At 41.9% G+C, this 16,761-nt stretch overlaps 1 protein-coding gene across 3 annotated transcripts in view; it reads right to left on the minus strand.

Moving 5' to 3' along the window:
- The window catches only part of vps13b (vacuolar protein sorting 13 homolog B), a 302,426-nt gene that overhangs the window by 203,208 nt on the left and 82,457 nt on the right, over nt 1-16,761 (minus strand). For all 3 annotated transcript variants that reach the window (XM_080895821.1, XM_080895823.1, XM_080895822.1), the window contains exons 18-19: nt 15,879-16,013; nt 14,903-15,082 (exon numbers count right to left, since the gene is read on the minus strand). In XM_080895821.1, coding sequence (XP_080751947.1) covers nt 14,903-15,082; nt 15,879-16,013 — 315 coding nt within the window. The remainder of the gene's footprint in view (nt 1-14,902; nt 15,083-15,878; nt 16,014-16,761) is intronic.

The following is a 16,761-nucleotide window of genomic DNA, read 5'->3' on the forward strand; positions in this document are numbered from 1 at the left end:
GCCTGTCTCTCTCAACCACCCAGGTTAGGAGGGAACTGAGGAGGATTAATGGCAAGAAGGCAGCGGGTCCAGATGGCATCAGCTCGAGGGTCGTCAGGTCCTGCGCGGACCAACTGTGTGGGGTGATGGAGCACCTCTTCAACCTGAGCCTGAGGTTGGGAAGAGTCCCACAGCTCTGGAAAACCTCCTGTGTTGTACCAGTGCCAAAGACTTCACGCCCCAAGGACCTCAACAGCTACAGGCCGGTGGCTCTGACATCCCACCTGATGAAGACCCTGGAGCGGTTGGTCCTGGCTCAGCTTCGGCGCCTAATAAGCTCATCACTGGACCCACTTCAGTTTGCCTACCAGCCTGGCATTGGAGCGGATGATGCCGTCATTCACCTCCTACATCGTTCCCTCGCTCACCTGGAGACCGCTGGAAGCACTGTGAGAATCATGTTCTTTGATTTCTCCAGTGCCTTCAACACCATTCTTCCCTCGGTTCTAAAGGACAAGCTGGTGAACTCTGGAGTGGACCATCACCTCACTACCTGGATCCTGGACTACCTCACCGACCGACCACAGTATGTGAGGGCTCAGGGCTGTGTGTCGGACAGGGTCGTCTGCAGTACGGGGGCCCCACAGGGAACGGTTCTGGCTCCGTTCCTCTTCACCATCTACACTGCAGACTTCTCCCACAATTCCACCCAGTGCTTCCTGCAGAAGTTCTCTGATGACTCTGCAATAGTCGGCCTCATCACTGATGGGGACGACAAGGAGTACAGAGGTCTGACCCAAGACTTTGTGGACTGGTGCCAGCTGAACTACCTCCAGATCAACGCCAGTAAAACCAAGGAACTGGTGGTAGACTTCCGCAGGCACAAGCATTCTCCACTGCAACCACTGAACATCCAAGGTATGGACATTGAGGCTGTGGACAGCTACAGGTACCTTGGTGTTCATCTGAACAATAGACTGAACTGGACTCATAACTCAGACGCCCTCTACAGGAAAGGGCAGAGCAGGCTGTACCTGCTGCGGAGACTCAGGTCGTTTGGGGTGGAGGGCCCACTCCTGAAGACCTTCTATGACTCTGTTGTGGCTTCTGCTATCTTTTATGGTGTGGTCTGCTGGGGCGGCAGCATCTCTGCTGGGGACAGGAAGAGACTGAACAGGGTGATCCGAAGGGCCAGCTCTGTTCTAGGATGCCCTCTGGACCCAGTGGAGGTGGTGAGTGACAGGAGAATGGCGGCTAAGCTGTCATCCCTGTTGGACAACATCTCCCACCCCATGCAGCAGACTGTGACAGCACTGAGCAGCTCCTTCAGTGGGAGACTGCGGCACCCACGGTGTGGGACAGAGAGATTTCGCAGGTCTTTCCTCCCCACTGCTGTCAGACTCCATAATAAAGACTTTAACTGATCAAGCACACACATCCATACATATGCAATAATACTAAGTGCAATAATCCTTTCTGTCATCGTTGTATTTTTACTCAGTTGTATATAGTATTTGTATTTGTATTCTATTTTTATCTTATTGTATATTTATTTTATTTTATTCTACTGTATATAGTATTTTATTTTATTCTATTCTGTACAGTTGTGTACTGTATTTATTCTTATTGTATTCTAATTTTTGCCTCATAACTTTTGCACTGTCCACTTCCTGCTGTGACAAAACAAATTTCCCACGTGTGGGACTAATAAAGGCTATCTTATCTTATCTTATCTTAAAAGTCGATGCGATACAGTGTGAACAACGGCAAGCTTGCAGAGATTCTATTACTTTCAACAAACCAATGATTTGTTTATCATAAATAATGATTTACAGTTTCCAAGATATCTCTTAGATATTACTTACTGAAAAAAACACCTGCTTTTATTTCCTGTCTTTAATAAGCACACAGTCATATCCAATTTTCAGTACGAGGTAACAGGCCTCCATGAATTCCGGCCTACTGCATGCAGCGCACCACACATGCAGCCAAGTCATCCATCTCTCCGTGTGTGGAGAAGCCGGCTGAATTTAGTGTCTGCACCTGGACAGGGATCTTCTGCTTGTCCAAAATCCAGGCCTCGCAGTGACACTTTAAAACAGAGCAGACTCATTCAGCAGTCAATCAGCAGTCTTCACTTCCTCTGCTCATGTTATCTGTCACAACCCCCTCTCCCCCTTCTCTGCTTAAATACACTCATCCGTTATCATTCTAGCTCTCTCTACTGTTTTGATATCACTAGCGTTGTGTCAACATTTCAGGAGGCTGTGGATTCATGAGATGAGATTTTCCATCAGCTTCAAAATCTCAGACAACACATATGTTTATCTTAAAAAATATCTTAAATTTCATGAAAAACTCTACAGCAAAGCAGAAAATATCATGTAAAAATATCACGTGGTAATAAGCCTACACCTATAATGAGGGAGACCCAGTAAACTTACAAACATCTATACACTACATGCATACACAGGCAAAAACAGACCACAGGAGTGGGTTATATATAACTCACTGCATTCAAAATGTCCCCAGTTAGATAAATTTGCTGCCCTTTAGTAACTGGGAAGTTACACAGCTAATACACAGGACACTGACATGCTTATATTTAGGTGAACATATACATATATACATGAAACCAGTTTCACACTCAGATTGTATGACGCCAGTGTCAAAGGTCTGGTCTGTTTTCCCCCAGAAATACCAGAGAAGTAAGGGCTTAATAGTGCTGTCAACCATGGAACTGACAGAGGCCTAAAGCCCTGGAGCAAAGTCTCCACCTTGGCTGTATAGTTCAGCCACACAGAAGCAAAGATGTAGCCCGTAGGTTGGGTGTCAGGCCTCAATCTCAGCCCACACAGTTTATGCTGATACTACACACTGTGGGTACAGACTCACATTAGTCACAGCTTTCAAAACACGGCATCATATTTCATGGTAAATAGTTTTCATTATTAATTTTGGTAAAGAGTCTGTTACCAGGATGGTATGTCTGCATTTCTCTCTGTCTCTCACTCTTATTTTTCCTCTCACATAGGTCTAGAAAGCAAAACAGTGTCGATGGGTCATAATAAATGATAACCATTTGATTTTAGGTGGCTCTAATTAAGCCTTTATTATTTCACCCTGAAATAAGAGAGCTGTAATGGCCATTAAAAATGCTGATGGTGAGAATGAATGACAAAGACTGACACATGTGTTTGAAATATAGTTAAGAGGCTACAAAATGGAAAGCCATTTCATGGGAAAAAAAAATCAGCTGTCATCAGCATACAAGTGACTAAATTAAGGTCGTGACTGGACATGTTTGGGCCTGTCTCTAAACTATATTATGTAATAACAATGGTAAAAACGGGCACAGAAGATAAAATTAATAGGTGCTCAGAGTCAAAATGACAACTGGCAATAAAAGTTTAGTTGAGCTGGAGATGACCAGTCACAAGACCTTGCCTGGCCTTCAGAAACAATAAGGCTCAAGTTACCAGGAGAGGCTGAGGGGCAAAGGGAGGAGGATGCTCTCTTCACCCACAACACCATAACTCTCACTGGGCCAGAGCCTCTGTCACTGGATGCTGCTCTGGTTGGAGCTCCCAGTAACCTTTTAAATCAGGTCCCACTGACAGCTTCCATTAACATTCCTGCCCAGCCTGGCAGGCAATTGAACAAAGGGTAAGTGGGACAGAGCAGAGCATAGACTTTGGGGGTGGTGGTAAACTCTGGGACCAGGAACAGAAGAGCACATGGGTGCAGGACAGAAAAAGAGGAAAAAGCCACAAAGTGAGGGAGGGTAAAGATCAGAGATAGTGACGGAGACGGGGAGGGTACAGAGTGGAAAAAAAAAACTACAACAGGGAAGGGATCTGGAACTGCTTTGTATTTGTGTGTAAAGTTCTGAATAGGTGCTTATTTAGGCTCTGTCAGAACTAGTTTCTACATAATGCCGTTCAACCAATTTCGAAATGTTTATACCTGATCCCAAAAGCCACACTCAAAGTTGAAGTGTTAAACTTAACAACATAAAGTGCAGGGAAGATATGTATGTTTGCACTGAAGCACCGCAGCAATTTCCTAATGTTGTAAACCCGCTCAACATTTGGCAATAAAACCCTTTCTGATTCTGATATGGTGTTGATTAACCATGGAAATAAAAGTTAAAACTGTTTTTTCCAGACTGACATTCATGAACAAATGAATAAAAGCAACTGAAAAGAGTTCAAACCTAAAGCATACATTCTCATAACAGTTTCCAGGGAATTGGCCTAAGCATTTAAGGTCATATGTCTTGTATGTATAAGTGAAATATGAAATGAAATAGAAGAAACCTGCACAAAAATGAGAAAAGAAAAGGCACAGATCAATCAGTGGCTGACCCTCCCGTCCCAGGTCAGAGGTAGACAGCATGGGTCAAGTTGATATAAACCATACTTTGTGCATGCTGCCTCTAGCCATTATAGCATAGTGTACTGTGAAACAGTTACAAGGCGTTTGCCCATCATTAAAGGGGCGTGTGCATTAAATCATGTTTTGCCAGCTGAAAAAACCAGACACCCTTCAAAAGAGCCACCTGAGAACATTTGAGAACTCTTTGGGAGTGCAGTGGTTTTTATTAGCTATTTATTATGACACTGTGGTTGCTATGACACAAAATATACACAAAAGAGATGTGCTGGACGTACAAGAGTCTAACTTACTTCTGCTTAACTAGTGGACCCACAGCGAGCAAAATGTTCCTCCAAGTATTAGTTTCATATCAATATTGTGCTAGTTTGACACACTTATAAATACTCACAGAGCTGAGGCATTAACTTCTGCTGCAGCAAGAATAGCTGCTGCATTCCTGCAGCTAACAGGGAACTTGATAAACTAAACTATCCATTAATGTTAGGATGTGGCTGGTGTAGTGTATATCCTACCCTTTCTCCAGCTGGCTAAATAAATGTAATAGTGACAAGAAAAAAAAAAGAAAGCATCAGTGCACAGCAGGCTGCTCAGCATCTCTTAATGCTGCTGGCATTTCTTTCTTGTAAAAATGTGACACTTGCATTACGAAAAGGACTAAAAATGTACACCTGCCTCGGTTTAAAAAAAAAGCAAAGAACCTTTTGGCACAGATACCCCATAAAAAAAAAAAAAGAAACTCTGTTTTTGTTACTTACTGATGGCCTCTACACTAGTTCTGCCCAGTGAGGTGTATTAAAAATCACCACTAGTCTCTAGGAAAAGCTACTGGCAAAGAAAACTCTGGTGACACACACACCCACAGACAGCTGGTCAGTGGAGGATCACTAGTACAAACACTAAAACATGCTCTTGTCATCTTTTATGCAGTTGAAAGGTGCAGAACATTACCGACTGCAGCTTTAAATCTTTAAATAATTTCAGCTGCCAATCATTCTGCTGGTCAAACCTGCATATACTTAGTCATCGCAGCATGACTGTTGGTTCTTTTATGGGAAATGACGCCAGTGATGTTCCTGTGTGGTCTGTGGGGGGACTTTGAAGACAAATGAGAGCTCTACATACAAAACAAGAAGAATTACAGAACTCTTAGGAGATAAATACGTGACGATACAATAAAGACTCTGAGAATCCATTTTTCAGTCTGTCTGTCACTGGAACAAATCACAATGGTTTTCAGTGACAGAAAGAAATATGCTTTGAACAACAGAAGACCAGGATATGTGGCAAACAAAACCTTGCAGAGTCCAATTTTCAACTTCCTTCTATTGCTCTCTAACAGATGATGCTGAAAAGTGCTCTTTGCCAGGAGCATTTATGAACAAAAGCCAGCCTAAAAAAACCCATCCTTGTAATTGGTACTATTGAGAGTGTTCTGTTTGTGTGAATAAGTGTGTGTGTGTGTGTGTGTGTGTGTGTGTGTGTGTGTGTGTGTGTGTGTGTGTGTGTGTGTGTGTGTGTGTGTGTGTAAGCCAGTTGTATGGGAGAATTCAACATTAGTGAAGCTGGTGTGTGTCACATTCCATTCCTGACTGAGCCTCACTCAACCCACCCCCCCTGGTCTGGTTCCTACCGACTGATTCTGTTAATTACTTTGCCTTTTTTATTCTGAGAGAGCTGTGAGAAATGCCTCTCACCGCCACCGCTGTCCCACCCAGAACCCTACAACAACTATTAGCTTAATTACTTACATCTAACGTACTTCTCCAGTAATAATGTCCACATCAGCATCAAAGAGATTTCAAAGAACATCAGCTCCTACCCCTTCTTAACCCTATACACCACTTTCCTTTCAACTCCTTTTTTATCATCACTGCTGCCTGATGTGAGAATGTACCTTCTGCACTAATTTTTAATTTCCCTTGTATTCTTTGGAAGAGCTGATACTGCTGTGGTTCTGTGTGGTTAAGCTTTGCGCAATGTGCGCACACAGACTCATTTGGGCAACAGCATAGCCTGGGAAAGTTTGTGCGGAGCACATAAAATAGGGGAGTGGAGGCGGAGGAGTGCCGTGTTGGGGGAATGAGAGAAGAGGTGAGGAGAGGGCTTGGTGCGAGGGAGGAGACGCACCGCGGCAGCTCAGCTGTGTAGAAGCTAATGGGCTCTCATCCCCTTCCCACGACCACCACATGTTTTCTGATGGGCACTCAAGCGGCGAGACACATATTGGTTTGGCTACTGACACAGAACTCCAGCCAGCTCGCTTCAGTACTGCTCTGCTCTGCCTATTCAGCATCTGTCTGAACTCTGGTTAGCCTGTATATGACTTTAGGACTGGCAGAGTATGAATCAGTAACCAGCCTCTAATAATGTGAGGAGGTAGTGGTTGATCTCACTTGCTGGAACAGCAATAATGAGAGATGAAAGACAGAAGTATGGCTCACAGACAGACAGTGACACTGATAAACTGAGTGGCGTGATGAACAGGGAGCCACCGCAAATTGATGTTTGTCTCTGTCAGCAAAGAGAAAGAAATTCTCCATTATGGGGCATCTACTAAACTACAGCCTCTCACATCAGCACATGTGTATATTTTATCATGAAGCATCACAAGGTTTAAGCTTTAACATAAATTAAAAGATATCTTTGGCAGCTTTGGCAAGGATTATGCAACAAATTTTATGCACAGAAATGTATAAAGTAAATTGTAAATTGCTTGAAAGTTGAGGAAACCCTCTTAGTACCAGTATGATTAAAGCTAACTAATCCAAATGTGCATAACTGAAGACAGTGTTCAGGCCCTCCACAGTCCGTCTGGACATTATCCCCTCTAATTTGTGAGAATAAAACTTCAAGCCCCTGATTAAGTGATCCAGGGTAGCCAATTGTTGTGACTGTACTGTGTGATGTTTGATCTGACTGTGTGGAATGTGGCGACCTTTGATCCAGTGACAACATTCAATTAGATAAGGTTAAGTAAATTGACCTCCTCCATCCCAGCTACTCAATCCAGAGCTGGATAAAGTGTAAACAGCTTGTATGCAACACAATGAACCAGAGTTTACAGTGAGTGTGCCCTGTTAACGCGTTGTAGTGTTGTTCTGCCTTTATAAACAGCAAAACAAAACTCCTTCGCCTTTCCTGCAGTGATCACTGGAGAGTCTCTCCCTATCTGCCTCTAAGGAGCTTAACTTGGAATTACTTGTTGTAATAACTCAATAATAAGAAAGCGTGTGTCACTGACAGACCTTAAAAATAAATGTACCTTAGTGGTAAAATGAGTCAGGGAGCCCCGGGAATTACATTACACCCAGTAGCTGACAAGCTAAATCACCATGTTGCAGCTGTGGAGCAGAAAGCATCATCAGAAAAATGTGGGAAATTTAATTTCTTCATGTACTGACTTAACTTAATAGAACATAAAGCTCAGCACTAAATGCTTCTAAAAGTAGGCATTATCAAAATCCATGCAGTGTCACTGGAATGCTGTTCATGTGCTTTACAGAGGAGATTTACTTCCTTTTTTTTTGCTATTTCAGTGTGGATCGCCAAAGTTCACCTAACAATCTGAATGAAGACGTACAAAACGTAAAACGCTCACATCTATATTGTAAAACCTTTAGACATTTAAGATTTGTGACTTCAAGGAGGATCCACATTTATTATGTAGCCCCAAACACACAGGTAGTCACAAGGAAACACACCAAACATAAAGTTGAGTTCAAACTAGTGCAGAAACATTACTACACTTTAGACTTCTGCCTTGTGCCCATGTTATTTCTAAGTGCTATAGACTTTTCATCTGGAAGTGACATTCACACTAATGTGATACGAGATCCTTTCACAGCCATTACAAGCAGTCATTACGCCTTTCCAGAGATCACGCTAATGAGACTGATTAGGTAATATTCTCTCCACTTTCACATGGTGAGAAAGGCTAATTGCTTATCTCCTTCCCTTTGACTCTACCTTACCTAGACAACAACCTTCAGAGGTAAAATAGCAGTGACCCACAATGACCTCTTTTCACACTTAGAGACTAAATCTTCTACAGCTTCAACCCCTTAACTAGGCAGAGAATAACTAACCATTATTATGACTGATTAATGTTATTTGTGTAACGGTAGCAGTGCTACATCTCATCTTTCCAAAATGTTATATTTCTCCTTTTATTCTATAATCTTTTATTTCAATTCTGTTACTTCACTGTTATTATAACAGAAGTTTCCTGAGTGTGTCATTTGCACTCATTTACTACGTGGTGTAAACACAATCCCATCTTCTGTTCATATTGAATCCTGAAGGGAAGATATAAAATACTCGCATTGGAGCTGTGATATCATTAGAGTGAGGACTAGCATCACTATCTTTAGCCTGAGTCACACTCCAACCCCACCCCATCTCTAGCCTTAGCCCTCATCTCTTTTTGCCCAATCTGTATGTTCGTCCCTCTGCCTCAGGCTTTAAGAACTGTGAGACTGGCCTAAATAGCCGAACACTTCACAGATGAACAGCTCCAGTAATGGGCTGTGATTGACCTCGACAGCCATCTCTGAGAGGATTCTCTGGGGTCTGATCTCCAGATTACCTGCCTTGCTACATACATACACAAAACATGATGAGAGTAGCTGCCTTGGTGATTAAACACACTATTGTGGAAGTCACTGGGTGCTTAAACAAACAAACACTTGGGATAATGTGTTTTGGTCGAGTTTCATGCCCTTGATTCTAAAATTGAATGGCAAGACTCATTTTAATTTGCATGAGGCAAAGCCCAATGAGTAAGTCCTGTTAAATTCTCATACTCCTTAGAATTGTATGAATGCACACTCCCAGACATTATCTGAAGTAGCTACTTGTCTCTTCATTTATTCACAGTCATCTCTTGTGAAATTTTGATCAGGTCCCAACAGCTGAAGAGCTGGTCACTTCATTTATGACATTTCCCTAGTAAATTGCTTTCTGAGGTTTCTCCCAAGCATGTACAATAAATGTATTTTTAGTACCATTTTGTCTACTGTAGATCTATCAGCCAGAAAAAGTTCAGGCAGCAGCTTAAAGCCATCAAGTTTCTGCCTGAAACCAAGCCAGACTGTTGATTTAACACTATGGAGTGAGTGAACACATGCAAAGGTGGGGAAAAGAGCATGATAGATGGACATATGAAAGTACGGCAGTCCTTTGAAAGATTGTAATGGAGGAGGCTACCAAGGGAGATCCCACTTCAGTTCACACCCCATCTACAGTGTCAGTGCAACCCATTCAAAGGCTATCATTTCAGTAAAGAGGCAAACATAGCATGTGTAGCAATTTCTCTGCATTTGCACGTGCATGCACTGACCAGTGAGTATAATGGAATGCATTCATGTGCTCAAGTCGAACGGTCAGATCAAAGTCAGGTGGTGCTTCAGTGCCACCTGCTCTCATTAGTCTTTGGGTCTGCAGACTCGAGGTACTGTAGAACCCCACCTGTTTCTGACTGCTGTGGACAGGCCTCTCAGGACACTTACATAAATGGGCACAAATACACACCAACACTTATATATAGGTTTGCATGAAATGTCACTATAATGCATGCAACATATACGTAGTATCTGCTCTCCTATAATAAATATGTTTAGACTTAATTCAGAATAAACTCTGAAGCAGTTTCTTCCCCCCATTTGTCTAATTTTAAAGCAGTAATTGAGAAGAAAACAGCTTTAATAACTATTAGGGAACTAAGTGTGTTCAGTATTACAGCACTTTGGGAATTTGCACAGGATTAATTCCATGTAGCTTTCATTATTCCCTTCAATATGTTAAAATTGAGATTAAAGATCACTTTGTTCCTCTATTCTCCCTGCTCCCATGGTATGGTAAAGAGATCAAAACTGAAGGGCTTTATAGGGAACATCTTTAACATTTGCTCTGCTCTCAGTGTGCTTGATTAAATGTAACATTTTGAGATCCCAGAGTTCTGAGAAAAGCATAAATCATTGTCTCGCAGCTGCTGCCGTGCCTAGGGAAAACATATGCTATCCCTCACAGACTCACACTCTCCCTCTCTCTTCTACAATCATAAAACTCACTCGAGCCATTGGTCCCTCCCTCCTCTGCTGAAATCACAATGGTAAAGTGAGTGTGTGTTTGGGGTGGGGGACACCTGCAGGCTGCTGCTTGCCCCACGGTTGAGCATAAACCCCAGCTCCTCACACGCCCTCTAGCCCTTTACTCTTGCACACTAGCCCCATCCAAGGCCCCTTAGTCCTTCCCATCCATCAGTGATGACAGACCCAAGACTGAGCCAAAAGCACATAGTCAGCCAGCCAGCCAGCCACTGTCCAGGGATCAAAATGATCAAACTGTCTCTTGAGTACCAGTGATAATTTACACTCAAAGTAGCACTAGAGGTCACTGTGAATGACATGGCCAAGGATTTCTGGTCCCAGTCACTAAAGGCACTGCTCTACTCTTATTAAATTCAAAAATAATTTATAGATCTAATATCAGAGGCATCCATTCCAATGCATGCTGGTGAATGATGACATGTCCCTGGCTCTCAACTAGGCCCATGTGGAAGAAAAACCTATGCCCTTCTGATCCTGTCCGCCAACCTGGATTGCTGTCTGCTGTGACTTAAAAGCAGCTACCTCACTTGCAGACTTGCCCTGCAGACTTGCATGTTTCCATTGTTGATTTATTACAATAGTTTATCTTTTATTTATTTAATTAAAAAGTGGCGCTGATATATTTTATTATTCATGTCTCATAATGCTTTTAAAGTTTTGTTATTTCAGAAGAAAAGAGCATGAAAAGGATATTGTGGCTATCTGGGTCGACTAATCAACTTGGAGAAAGCCTGTGGGACCGTCATGTTGTAATCTAAAGGGTTAATGGCGAGAAATAAAATTACTCGACCCTTTTGGATCCATAAAAGAGGACACTTCAGAGCAGAGCTGCTTAGTTCTTCTGCGTAAAAACCCACGCCTTTAATTGTGTTTAATTTATTAGAATGTTCCAACCTCAGCTCTGTTAAATAAAAACACATTATTCCCGATCTGCAGGAGTTCTACAAGTGTACAGGGACTCCCTCCAACCGCCGACCATAGCCACCCAACCCACCCTCTTCATTTTCTAAGTAAATTGGAATTTTGTTTTAGTTCACTGGTAAACAATTAGACAGAAAACAGATGTCACTGGCCATATTTAAAAGCTACTCATCTCCTTAGATTAACTTTGTATAAAAGAGTTATAAGGAGTGAGAGAAAGAATGAGACAATTAAACGTGTCAAAGCTTTCATTAAAATACTGGACTACAAATAATTCAAATAAAACAATATATCAAAACAACCAATTTATCTTTACTTTAACACTGAAAATGAACATTTCCCAACATCCCCCCTGGAGATATGAGCCTTTCCGAGCCTTGAGAAATTAGAAGGTGCATGGCATTGAGGAAATGGCTTCTGGGATGAATTAAAGGATCTATAAGGAAAGTGCTGTTGATTTTCAGAGCCTGTCAAAAGCTCTAAGAAATGAGACAATGCAGAGATCACTCATACATAAAGGGGCAGAGGCAAAATACGAAAAAGCAAGACTTCTCTTGACTTATAATCAACTGCAGTCAATCAAATAAAGGTATATGAATGTATATATATTTAAACACTTCACTGACTACACACTGGTAGCTTAATGGCAATTACCCCCATTCCCCCCCTCCCCCGTTATGCTTTGAGAACTGGGCAGAAATCGCTCATAACTCTGCTGTGTTTTCCACTGCATCCTACTGTCAGGAGTCAGCTTTTCTCCCTACCCCGGTCGTATACTCAGTGTATAATGATCACACTTTAGGAATTTGGTAAATGGACTCAGCAGAACCACATGGGAAGAATAAAGTGTGTTTGATGCCAAGACCAAGTGCTCCAACAACTGAGGAATGTCATGATCACAAAATGTTGAACCTCTGATCTAGCCCTGTAGGAGCAAAGTGTCCAGCCTATTTAGAGCAGTGCCACACCACCTTTCATCTCTTGCTGAATGAGGCGTTGCATCCATCATTCTATTAACATTGCTATAACAGGCTCCTAGTCACCCTCTGGATGACAGCAGGGACATGGGACATGTGGGCTAACCAAAGGCTTTGATGTAAGCCTGACCACCATACAAAACACAGAGCTTTAAGAGACACCCCAAAACCCTGTGTACACACACAAGTGTTATCCTCAGCAGCATGTTAGGAAAAATACAGAGAATGAGAAAAACGTTCCACGTGTGGTAAAGTTGTTACCTTACAGTCACACGCTGCTGACCCCCAGCTTTCACTACACATTTGATTATTAGATCAATTAGATGTCTAGGGCATTAATCGTTTCAATATTCCAAAAACAAAAGTGATTGATCTGAGACTGAAATGCACAAGGGGCGAAATACAGCTCTATCTTTGGTAGCACACACACACACACACAATGTTTGTGATTCTCATTATCAAAGGGGTGAAAGCTATTTGCAAATATGGCACATATCACAGCTGATTTGTGGCTTTTCTCCGTCATTTAGACACATGTGAGTGACACATATTTATATAAGTAATATGAAGGTAAACATGCCCCAAGTCTGAATGGCAGCCAGTTAACTGACTGATGAATCCCACACTGTTAAATATCGTATGTCCGAAAAGAGACAATAGAGACGTTCAGACAGTGAGAGAGAAAAAAAAAAAAAAGAGCGATCTGAACTCAAAAGACAGGGGGGGAAAAAAGAAGAGAGGCAGTGATGAGAAGTAGCACAGACCTGCACTGCTCCACATCTGCTGGAGATATATTCAGTTCTTCTGGGAGTCAGCCCCCCCACCTCCTTTTACCTTCATCTCCTTTCGCTCTCCCACTCTCTTTGCTTCCTTTTGGTCTTCTGGTTTGTGTTCAGATCAGGTTTTAATATTCAAAAATATGTACTGCCTTTATGAGCCATGCTTTATTGAAATAATATGGTCTCTAAATCACAGTAATGGTTTGAGGCCGTGGACTAAACAGAGTTTACCAGAGCTCCTAAAAGTATCTATCTACTACATGTCTGAGTGATCATGTACGTAATCGATGGAAGAACATCTCGTCGGAAACACTGATTTTAAAAATCTGCCTTTCTGTCGCTGTAACATTCAGGAAATGTATTCAATGACTGTCCTCACATTTATCAAACCATTACCTCTCTAAGAAATGTCAGCCTGCCTTTTATTTGCAATTTACAGCAGTGTCCTGGCACTTGGTTTACTAGAAATGGGACAGTAAATGATAGAGTGAAATTTAAAGAGCAATACAGTGCCTGGTTAGGGATGACCTCCAAAATCTACTGTCTCTAAACAATAGTTTTCTTCTTACTTTCCTGCACCCTTAGGTACAACTGCATCTTCTTCTCACAGTTTAAACTACCTGAGGAGAGCTCTATACACACCTCAGAGCTGACATGTTTAAGGCCTGAGCCCTGATATGATTCAGGAGTTGGCGGTTTGCACAAATCAAGGCTACACAATGAATCTCTGTAGTCCGGTATTAAAAGGAATGTACAACTGTGACTCTGAAGACAACTCTGAAAACAAATGGAGCTGTATTGTTTTACCTTGTCACCCCAGGCTTCTCCTGTATCTGATCTTGGGATCTGATCTTGGGAGAGGGTTGCAGGAAAACAGCCCAGAATGTACTTTAAGGCCCCTACTGTGGGCTTTTAGAAACTTGGGAGTGGCTAAAGGCCATGACATAGTAGAGACTGTCCCATACTTCGAGAGGTATCAGTTTTTCTCGGGAAGAACGTTTTTTTTAAGTTGACGGTATGAAGAATATTAATAACACACTAATATCCGTGGTCATATCTATTTCTAGAAGCTCATACAGAAAAATGAGGGCATCCTTGGCGACATGTACAGATGTGATGATTAATATCCTACTTACTAAATCAAGCACTGCAGCACTTTAAATTTTGGAATTGGTTTGCATTTTTAGCTCTTTGGAAAGGCTACTGAATAATCCCACTCCCTCTCTCAAAAGGCACATGCATGCACCCACACACCCTCACAATGACACAGGAAACATAATCTGTGGTCTAGGGATGCAATCAAAACTGCAACCTGACATCAGAGCAGCCGTCAACAGCAATCCTCAAGTGGTTAGCTGTTGTTAGCCAGCTCAGCCCAGTGCTGACAGAGACTAACTGCTGTTTAGAGAAATCACACTGCCTGAAAAGAGATGCAGGGCTGCCAACCCTGCTTCAAGGACAGCAGAGTGGGAAACACTTATCGGCTTTACTAAACAAATAACTGAAAGGGGGCACTACATGACATTATGAGAGGAAGGAAAATATGACAACCTAAACAAATGGAGACTCCTGAATTAGATCACCAATAGTGCAGATATAATCAGTGCCTGTAACAAACCCAAACACCAAAACCACAACCAGAAAATGAACTAAAACCTGATTTATAAATGAAGGGTGGGGAGGGGTGGAGAGGAGCGGAGAGGAGAAAAGAGGGTAATCCATACATTTAAAACACTTATACCTGAGTTCCTGCAATCATCTCCTTGCTGAGGGACCTGAATAGAAAATGCCAGCAGGTCAGGGGCCAGCAAAGATTCAGGCTTGCGAATCTCATTAAGCCAGCGGCTCATATGTAGTTCTTTAGTGTCAGATGGACCCTGAATCAGAGGAACCAGCTTCTCCTTCACTCCCTCTCCTGAACCTGAAAGACAAGAGTAATAGTTTGTAATATTTTACAAACTCTCCACTTCTCCAAATCAAGCTATAATGACTCCCATAAATTGGAAAGCATTTCTGAAATAGGAATGACCAAATGTACACATAAAATAAAACATTTGTAAATGTTTCATGTATTAAAAACAGCCCTTTATTTGAACTTCCTTGTGATTCACCTTGAATTAACTGCAACAGCACTATTTGGTTGCTATACAGAAGGCAAAAGGCCTAATAACGAATTATGAATTATTATTATTATGACCACTCCTATGCACCAGTAAAGCCATGTTTTGTTAATTTTTCACTTTAGTTGAAGAGCTCATAGTCCAAAAGAACAACTTTGCCCTCCATCGTCATTTTCACTCCTTATGTGCACATATTTTTGTGACTCTACAATAAATGGTCATTTTAAAATAAGGGCATTAACTGCACATGGTTTGCTTGTATTTCTATATTGACAGCTGCAATAGATCTACTAATCTGACCCACATCATGTGCAGCTTGACCTTGTGAACTCTGTGCTATGACACTAGCTCCAATAACATCCTTGCCATCAAAGACATGGCCACAGCCCAATGACAGCGCCCCAGGAGAAAACAGCAACTGAATCACATAGCTGGATAGAAATCAACATAAAGACTGAGCAGGAAAACGAGAGGGAGCTAGACAGAGTAGAGTGTGTAAAAGCATAAGTTAAAGAAAGTAAAAGAAGAGTCTAGTCTGTCTCACTCTTTCCCTCCTACACAGGCAGTAAAGTTTTAACAGGGCACAGCTGCACACACCTGGGGTCCTGGCGCACACTTTTACAGCTCCCACGGTTCCTGAGGCACATTTCACCGTCGCACGGCTGCAGAACTTCAGCTCCAGGTTTTGGACCGAGCCTTCGAGAGTCGGTGACGGGCCTGGATATTTCACACCTAATAAAAAAAGTGAAAAAAAGTGAAAATGAACTGCAGTCCGGCAGATTTAAGCACCGCTTCTGTGACTTAGTTAAACACCTGATTGGCCTTTAATTGTTCTTGACCAGCTAGTTGCTCTTAAACAAAGAAATCAAGAAAAGGTGTCCTCTGTTTTCAACAGTATTACTGATAGCGCATGTCTTTGACATATAATCTGAATTAAAATACATTTGCATATTAAGGTCAGCTATAAACCACGACAAACGACACTGGGCAATTTTTCTAAAATACATGATGCACCTTCTCAGTTTTAAAGTTTACGCCAGTCCATACTTAAAGTTATTATTTTCTTTAATGTTATATCTTCTTCTGAGTACAAGCGGACAGGGTCTGAAAATTTATAGAGGTTATCTTTGTTTATTATTGCAATTTTTGTTTCCTGTGAAAACTTTTAGATCATTTTGGATACAAGACAGTCTGAAATCACACCCACACTGCTACGCCTAAAAATCATGATAAAAAGAGATCTAATTAACTTGTTGTGAGTAATCGTTTATTTCCAAAACAATATTCCATGTAGTCACGCTTGTATTCAGCTTAGTGTCAAGTACAGCTCACTTCACACCAGCATTACATCACAGGAGCCTCAAGTGTTCCTCACTCTATGATTACTTCTCTTAATGGCAGCCTAGTGTGGAAGAACCTCCTGTCTTCCATCTTTCCAAAATGAAACTGTTTGCAATGTGACAAGGAATTACATATTCTC

This window comes from Rhamphochromis sp. 'chilingali', assembly GCF_963969265.1.
Source record: "Rhamphochromis sp. 'chilingali' genome assembly, chromosome: 11".
Lineage (NCBI taxonomy): Eukaryota > Metazoa > Chordata > Actinopteri > Cichliformes > Cichlidae > Rhamphochromis > Rhamphochromis sp. 'chilingali'.